General features: G+C 62.8%; 1 protein-coding gene across 2 annotated transcripts; it reads left to right on the top strand.

Moving 5' to 3' along the window:
- The first annotated feature begins 78 nt into the window (after positions 1–78).
- NOC4L (nucleolar complex associated 4 homolog) lies at positions 79–6353 on the top strand. Of its 2 annotated transcripts, XM_005572664.4 has the most exons (15): positions 79–219; positions 470–590; positions 1230–1336; positions 2946–3053; positions 3364–3513; positions 3610–3709; positions 3802–3836; positions 4341–4391; positions 4483–4594; positions 4908–4968; positions 5166–5276; positions 5392–5552; positions 5654–5736; positions 6000–6113; positions 6199–6353. In XM_005572664.4, exons 1-15 carry the CDS (start codon positions 103–105, stop codon positions 6316–6318), a joined length of 1551 nt encoding a protein of 516 aa, XP_005572721.3. In that variant the 5' UTR covers positions 79–102; the 3' UTR covers positions 6319–6353. The 2 variants fall into 2 exon arrangements, with proteins under 2 accessions (XP_005572721.3, XP_045222219.2); XM_045366284.2 differs by lacking the exon at positions 4908–4968 and having other exon boundaries at positions 4483–4638; positions 5050–5276.
- The last annotated feature ends 2184 nt before the right edge of the window (positions 6354–8537 follow it).

The following is an 8537-nucleotide window of genomic DNA, read 5'->3' on the forward strand; positions in this document are numbered from 1 at the left end:
TTTGGGTGCGGCGCGTAGAGATGACGTCAGACTCTACGCGCAGTGGTGACGTCAAGGGAGCGCCGGCGGCTGGGTACCGCGTTTTGCCGTGTTGGCGGCGGCATGGAGCGGGAGCCGGGCGCCGCGGGCGTTCGCCGGGCGCTGGGCCGCAGGCTGGAGGCGGTACTGGCGAGTCGGAGTGAGGCCAACGCCGTGTTCGACATCCTGGCCGTGCTGCAGGTGGGCCCGGCGGCGTCGCAGGGCCGGGGTCGCGGCCCGGGAGCGGGACTTGAACGGGGGGCTGCGGCGGCAGGGCCCTAGGAGGTTCAGGGACGGCGTTGGAGGGTCAGGGAGGGAGGCGTGTGGATCACGGGTCGGGGGTGACGGGGCTGGCGTCCCGAGGGGGAAGAGAGCAGGGGTGGGGGGCGGCCGAGGCAGGGGCGAAGGTGACAGTTCCCGGCTGGGCACCCTGCCGCCGCCTCTCCTGCAGTCTGAGGACCAGGAGGAGATCCAGGAAGCAGTCCGCACGTGCAGCCGTCTTTTTGGGGCCTTGCTGGAGCGGGGAGAGCTGTTTGTGGGCCAGCTGCCTTCTGAGGAGATGGTCATGACAGGTGAGCCCTGGAGGGCCCCGGGGCTGCTCTTCTCTTTCCGTGGGTCGGAGGGAGGTTTGTCACCGTGGGATGAGCGCCCCCAAACCTGTCACAGACCGTGCAGGCTGGTGGGAGGACACACCAAGCCCCCGCGGAGGATGGATGCAGGGGTGACATGGATACTATATAGCTGCGTTTAGATGAACGCTGGACAAGGTACGACTTTTTGTCTTTGTGCTTTGCACCCATTTTGTAATTTTATGTTGATTGATCTTGACATGGTCACTTAAACTCGGAACTTCCTTTATGTCCCCATTCTGGGGACGTGGGGTCTTGGAGTAAAGTGAGGAGATGTGGATCCTGCCCCTGGCAGCTTGCCTGAGGCAGTCCTGGGGTAGGAGCTGCTCTTCCTGTTTGCAGGGCTCAGGGAACCCGCAGGTCCCAGCACAGGTCTGGGGGCCATAGTGACCTGTTTCCACCTGTGGAGGCTGAGTAGAAGACAGGGGGAGGGTGGAGCCAGGCCTGAGACTTTGGGCGGGGCCCAAAGTGGCATATGTGGGCTGAGCCCCCTAACCTGTCTGCAGGGTGCCGGGGAGCCGCACGGAAGTACAAGGTGTGGAGGAGACACCGCTATCACTGACCGCCTTAACCTGTCTGCAGGGTCCCGGGGAGCCGCACGGAAGTACAAAGTATGGATGAGACATCGCTATCACAGCTGCGGCAACCGCTTGGGAGAGCTTCTGGGCCACCCCTCCTTTCAGGTCAAGGTGGGTCATTGGGCCGCACTCATCTGTGTCCATCCCCTGCACTGCCACTCCCAGGCTATCCACAAATCAGAGGTCTGGGGCTCCCACAATTGTCCAGGGAAAGCTGCTTCCTTTCTTTGGCTCATGGGATCGTCACCTTGTGGGCGTTCAGCCCCGTTTACAAACATGGCTATCGAGTCCTGTACTGAATATTGAAGAGGCACAACCCGTGTTCACCTCCAGAGGCATCGACGGGCATCTCTGTTGCGTAGAGCACACACATCAAGCCTCGTGCCAGTCCACAGCTGTGTTTGCTCAGCCCACACTGTGGTCTGCAGCCATGGGAATGCATTGTGAGCTTTTTTAAAATCTGTATTGAGGAATAAGTGATGCACAGTTTACCATTTAAAATTGACAAGTTAGCGTTTGTTACTGTGTTCACAGTTGTACAGTGGTTACCACTATCCCAGAACATCTTCATCGCCCCAAAAAGAAATCCTGTACCAGTTAACATCACTGCCATATCCCACCCTGTTCCACACCAACCCCCAGACACCCACTCATTTAGTTTCTGGGTCAGTGGGTTTGCTTTCTCTAGACGCTCATCACAAGGGGGAGCATGTGGTATGTGCCTTCCACTTGTCGGTGTGTTCAGAGGCTGGTTCCTCCCTGCGGCTGAGCGGCGTCCCGTCGTGCAGCACGCACCCGTCAGCTGCGCGTGCGTTGCTGGGTATTTGGGTCGTTTCCACCTGTGGCTGTTAAGAACAGTGGACTGTGAACGTTTGTGTACAAACTTTTGTGTGAACATGTTTGTTTTGCTTGAATGTGCCTCATCAGTGGAATTACAGGGCCACACGGCAGTTCTGTTTCTAACGTCTGAGGAACTGCAAGACTGTTTTCCACAGTAGCTGCGCCATCTTACACTCCCGCTGGCAGAGTATGAGTGTTCCATACTCCACGTCTTTGCCGACGCATCTGTCTCTAGTTATAGTCGAGTTGCAGACTTCTAAAAGCTGGGGAGATACTACATGAAAATAACCAGCATCCTGCTTTTCACAAAGAACTAATCAGTTCTGTCAACACTGGGGTCTAAGTTTGTTCATGGCTGTGATTGGCTGGAGGGAGAGTCAGGGACAGCTCTGAGACAGGCGCCTGCTCCTGTCATCCCACACGTGGCTCTTTTGCTTTGTGGTGTCATCTGCCTGGGACCTGAAAGTACTGAGTTTGCCACCCTGAGATGAGAGCTTCTGAGCCTGAATCTGAGTTGGGCAGCATGCTGGCGTCACACCCCTGTTTTCACAGCTGTGCCCAAGGGTTATGGTGGCATTCCTGTGATACAAGTGATGAGAGAGCAGTCAGGTGGCCATAAAGCAGACCTGGGCTGTGTGCCTTTCCCTGGCCAGACTCTCTCGTGAGCACTGGATTTCTTTAACTCAAGATCTTGTCATGCCCATGTCGTGGGTGGGACACGGAAGCCCGGAGTGCCATCTGGTGGCGTGTGGAACAAGAGAAGGCCAGGACGCCCTTTTCTCAGCTCTGGGCCTGGTTGTGAGGGGCTCCCTGACTGGGCTGAGCTCTGGGCCCATCTGGGGTGAGGACATCACAGCCACCCTGCACTGCCCCTTCCCAGGAGCTGGCCCTCAGTGCGCTCATGAAGTTCGTGCAGCTGGAAGGAGCACATCCCCTGGAGAAGCCCAAGTGGGAAGGCAACTACCTGTTTCCCCGAGAGCTCTTCAAGGTGAGGGCCTGGCTGGGGGGTCCCAGAGAGCCCGGCTGGGGAGTCCCAGAGGGCCCGGCTGGGGGGTCCCAGAGGGCCTGGCTGCCTGGCCAGAGCCCAGGGTGGCCCTGTAGTCGGGGCGGGGCCTGCTGAGCTGAGCCTGGCTGTTGGCTGGGACCCTCCTGCGGCTCCTGTGCGTGTGGGGTGCCTCTCATGGCCCACCCAACCAGGAGGAGGCTGAGTAGGGGCCTTGGTGGGGTGGGGCTGCCTGCCTGGGCCGTGCTGGCCTGTGCTGGGCCGGGCAGGGCTGCTCACTGGTCCTTGCCCCCAGTTGGTGGTGGGAGGCCTGCTTTCTCCTGAGGAGGACCAGAGCCTGCTCCTGTCCCAGTTCCGGGAGTACCTGGACTACGACGACACTCGCTACCACAGCATGCAGGCGGCCGTGGAGGTCGTGGCCCGGGTCACTGGCCAGCACCCCGAGGTGAGCGACGGGGCCTGTCAGCAGCATCATGCTGGTGCCTCCCGGGGAGGCAGGGGCTGGGGGGTGGCATCCAGGCACTCAGGTCCGGCTCCGCAGGTGCCCCCGGCCTTCTGGAACAACACCTTCACGCTGCTGTCTGCCGTGAGCCTGCCCCGCCAGGAGCCCACCGTCTCCAGCTTCTATGTGAAGCGCACGGGTGAGGGTACTGAGGGCCAGGGGCGGACAGGGCTGGGCCTTGGTCTGCCTCCCCCGCGGGTCAGGTGACCTTTGTTCTCGCTTTCCCTGCAGAGCTGTGGGACACCTGGAAGGTTGCTCACCTGAAGGTGAGTGGCCTCCGGAGAGCCGGGCACCCTCCTGGGCTTGCAGGGTGCATGTGGGGTGTGTGCGAGACCCCGTGCAGGCTGCCGCCTTCCTCACGAGGAAACTCCCAGGGTACAGGTGGCAGCTCGCATGGCCACTGGGTCACTCGAAGTGTGGGAGGTGACAAGGCCTCTGAACTCGGGGCCCTCCTTTGGGTCGGAGGCCACCACCGCCTCTCGGAATCTGAAGGCTCTGGTGCCATCCGTGGGCCCCGCGGGCTGTGTTGGGCGCAGCCCCCCTCTTGGCCCTAGTCTTGCCAAGGATTCTTTCCTGGCTGTTCTGAGACCCCAGCCTTGAGGGCGAGGTGCTCCTGACTTGAATGGTGACAGTTAGAGGGAGGGCGGGGTCAGAAGAGTGGAGAGCGGGCTTGCGTTGGCTCGGGGCTGGGCTTCAGTGTGCCCTGGCAGCTGCTTGGGCTCTGGGTCTGGGGTCAGGAGGGCAGAAGTACAGTCTGGACCCTGTCGCAGGAACACAGGAAGGCTTTCCAGACTATGTGGCTCAGCTTCCTCAAGCACAAGGTAGGGGCCAGGCTGGTTGGTGAGGGCGGGGGCAGCACCCGGGTGTCCCCAAGGGTGGAGGCCTCACCCTGACCTGCCGGCCCTCGCCCAGCTGCCCCTCAGCCTCTACAAGAAGGTGCTGCTGATCACGCACGACGCCATCCTGCCGCAGCTGGCCCAGCCCACGCTCATGATCGACTTCCTCACCCGCGCCTGCGACCTCGGTGAGTGCGGCCGCCTGGTTCACACCACACCCCAACCCCCCTCGGTGAGTGCGGCCGCCTCACTCATGCCGGGAGCAGCGCCTCCCATACCCCCAACCCCCCAACCTCCACCCCGCAGCCCCTCTTCCCCAACCCTGCAGCCTCCACCCCCCACTCCCCTGCCCTGCATGTGGTCTCCAGCTTTGTGTCCGTGGGGGCTGTGGGAGGGGACAGCAGGGGCAGGGCCACACTCCACAGCTTAGGCTCAGCGTGGGCAGGGAGTGGGGTGGGAGCGAGGTCACTGCAGCTCCAGCGTGTGTCTGTCTGTCTGCAGGTGGGGCCCTCAGCCTCTTGGCCTTGAACGGGCTGTTCATCTTGATTCACAAACACAACCTGTGAGTGTCTCCCCGTCCGTCCAGCCCTGCTTACCTGTGCCCTTCCCACCCTGCCCCACGGGGTCCCCGCTCTTCTCACAGGCCGTGGCATTGGAGCCCCTGGGCGGGAGGAAGGGGTGCCGAGTTAGACCCTGGCCTTGGAGGCCTCAGTTCCCGGGCCCTGCTCCATCCACTGCTCCTTCCCCGCCGGCCCACAGGGAGTACCCCGACTTCTACCGGAAGCTCTACGGCCTCCTGGACCCTTCCGTTTTTCACGTCAAGTACCGGGCCCGTTTCTTCCACCTGGCTGATCTCTTCCTGTCTTCTTCGTGAGTACCAGAGCACCTGGCTCTGCTCTCCTCTGTGCTTCTGCAGACTGGCGCCAGGGGAGGGTGATGGGGGCTAGCGGTCCAGGCCCTGTCTCACAACCACTGCCCTGCCCAGCCACCTCCCTGCCTACCTGGTGGCCGCCTTCGCCAAGCGCCTGGCCCGCCTGGCCCTGACGGCTCCCCCCGAGGCCCTGCTCATGGTCCTGCCTTTCATCTGTAACCTGCTGCGCCGGCACCCCGCCTGCCGGGTCCTCGTGCACCGCCCACACGGCCCTGGTGAGTCGCGGGGCTCTCGCAGGCTGGGCCGGACCTGTGGCAGGGGTGCCTGGTGCCCTGGAGAGGTGGACAGCAAATGAGGGTCCGCATCTCATTCCTAGAGCTGGACGCCGACCCCTACGACCCCGGAGAGAAGGACCCAGCCCAGAGCCGGGCCTTGGAGAGCTCCCTGTGGGAGCTTCAGGTGAGGGTGCTGCTGCCACGCTCTGGGGCCTCCCGAGCCATCCTTTGGCCCCTCAGAAAGCCCAGCTCCCCATGCCACCTCCCGCATAGCCTCGTGCCGTGTCCCCCACTGGCCACCAGGGTTTGTGGGTGCTTGGTGCTTGGCCTTCTTCCGTGGCTCTGCCCCCACCCCGCCCACTCTGGTTAGGAGCACAGGAAGGTGGTGGCTGGGGGCATAGGGCGGGGGCCTGGGGTAGCTGCCCCTTGACAGCCCTGCTACCCCAGGCCCTCCAGCACCACTACCATCCTGAGGTGTCCAAAGCCGCCAGCGTCATCAACCAGGCCCTGTCTGTACCCGAGGTCAGCATCGCGCCGCTGCTGGAGCTCACGGCCTATGAGGTATGGGACTGGGGCCGGGGTGCGAGGGCCTGAGCCCCAGGGCGCTGAGCCAAGCCTGAGAGCCACCGTCCTTTGTCCTTTGCAGATCTTTGAGCGGGACCTGAAGAAGAAGGGGTCCGAGCCAGTGCCGCTGGAGTTTATCCCAGCCCAGGGCCTGCTGGGACGGCCGGGCGAACTTTGTGCCCAGCACTTCACACTCAGCTGACACCGGCCCACCTGTGAATAAATGATTTTGCAGGAGAGCGGCTCGGAGTGTGGACAGGGGCGGCTGGATGCCTCTGCCAGGCCGAGGGCCTCACATCCACCTGAGCCCACCAGGCACATGGCAAAGCGAGGCCCCTGCCTCCTCCGCAGCCTGGGACGGCATGGTGGGGAACCTGAGGCATGGTCTTTCCCAGGGCCTCTGGCCCACCAGTGTCATGGGTCACCCAGCCTCCCTCACTCCCCGGGCCCCAGTGACCTCACTGTTGCAGAGCTCGGGGCCTCTGCTGAGGTTACACTCCAGACACCTGGGAGGGAGCTGGGGGGTTCTCTCTGCCTGGGTCAGTTGTGGCGGGAGGTGGGTGTGGTGGTATGTACAGGTATGATGTGTGTGGGAGTCGGGGGGGTGTTGGTGTGAGTAGGGTGTCCGTGTGACTGGGGGGACTTTGGTTGTGAGTAGAGGGTGTTTGTGTGAATGGGGGGGTTGGTGTCAGTGGGGGATGACGTGAGTCGGGGGTTCCTGTGTCAACGTCCCACCCTGGCTGTGTCCTGCTGGTCCCGCCTTTGTTCTGGGAGTCCCGTGAGGCCCTGGGTGGATGCTGCGTAGTTACAGGCAGTGCCTGGGCCCCTCTGAGTTTCCCCCCATTGGGAGGCCCTGGTCCAGCTGCAGCGGCGTTTTCCCGCCGTGGGAGGCCCTGGTCCAGCTACAGCACAGCCTTGTTATTGGGGTGTTTATATTCAGGGGACCCAATTTGTACCAAACAAACCAGGTTTTCTGTCTACACGGGGACCCCCAGTTTCCTTTTCACAGTGTGTTTATTCGAGGACAGAGAGTGGCACAGGGCACTGGAACGGAGCTTGGTGGGCGTGGGCGTGGGCGTGGCTGGGGAGGGTGGTGAGTGCCTCGGCTCCCACTTGAGGGGGGCACCCTGCTGGCCCAGCACTGGCTGGGAACCCTCCGTGTGCCCAGCAGGGGTTTGGGGAGCAGAGTGACGGTGGAGATGGTGCCCTTGCTCCTAGCATCCCCCGGCTGCTTCCCTCTGCCCCAGTGGGCTCCTCAAGTGAACTGGCTCCTGCCCCAGGGCCTTCACACCAGCCACAGCCGTGGCCTCTGCTGCATTTCCCTGCGTTGCCCCGGTTTGAACACCCCTTCCCTGCCACCGGGAGGCCTTCCCTGGTACCCTGTGTGTAGCAGTCCTGCACGGGGACCCCTCCTTCCCCACTCTCCACAGACTGTCCCGCCCGAGCCCCTCAGCGCTCAGGCTGCAGCGCGGCAGACAGGGCCCGGCCTCTTGCTGTGCCCTGGGCAGCCTGTCACACCCAGTATGCTCTCTCCCCACCCTCCCAGAGCTGCTGGGGCCGGGCTGGGCTGTAGGCGCTGGTGTCCTGAGCCTGTGCGGCCACCAGAGGCCGCTGCAGCGTTGCCTGGGCTGGGGCGCTCCCCAAGCTGCCCTGCCAGGTTCGCCTTGCCAGGCTCTACGGCCTTTCCCACTTGGACTCGGCCAGGGCCTCCCTCCTGACGTCACGGGGGTTTTGTGCTGGGCTGTTAGGCCCATCTCGGATGACAGGTGAGGCCAGGAAGAGCCGGCTGCAGGAGTGAAAGCACCTCGCTGGAGGCAGACGCTCCAGGCTCAGTCTGCTGTGGGCTGAGCTGGGGCCCCCAGAAGATGCACTGAAGTCCTAGCCCTCAGGGCCTCAGAGTGGGATGTCATCTGGGGAGATGGGGTCGTTACAGAGGTCATCAAGGCTCGGATCCTGTAGGGTGGGGTCCCAGGGCCTCGGAGTGGGATGTCATCTGGAGATGGGGTCGTTACAGAGGTCGTTAGGAGGTCATCAAGGCTCGGATCCTGTACGGTGGGGTCCATGTAGCTAGTCCATGTAGTCAACCTGGACACAGGCCGGAGGAGGGAGAGCATCGTGGGAAGGGGATAGGGGATGGTGGCGTCTGCAAGCTAAGGAGAGCCAGGAGGAACCTTTGCTGCCAACACCAGGACCTGGGACTTAGCCTCTAGAACGGGGCACGATGTCGCTGTCCAGGCTGCCTGGTCTGTGCTTGTTGACGGGAGCCTGAGCTGACAGACGAACCGGGCTGAGGTTCCCGGACTGTCACCCCGACTGTCCGCACCCTAGCTGTGACGTCCCCATCCTCCGGGCTCTGCGCAGGCTCTCGGGTCACCCCAGGTGTCTCCTGGTGGTGACAAGTCACACGGCTTTAGTGGAAGG

Source organism: Macaca fascicularis, chromosome 11 (genome assembly GCF_037993035.2).
Source record: "Macaca fascicularis isolate 582-1 chromosome 11, T2T-MFA8v1.1".
In the NCBI taxonomy this organism is placed as follows: Eukaryota; Metazoa; Chordata; class Mammalia; order Primates; family Cercopithecidae; genus Macaca; species Macaca fascicularis.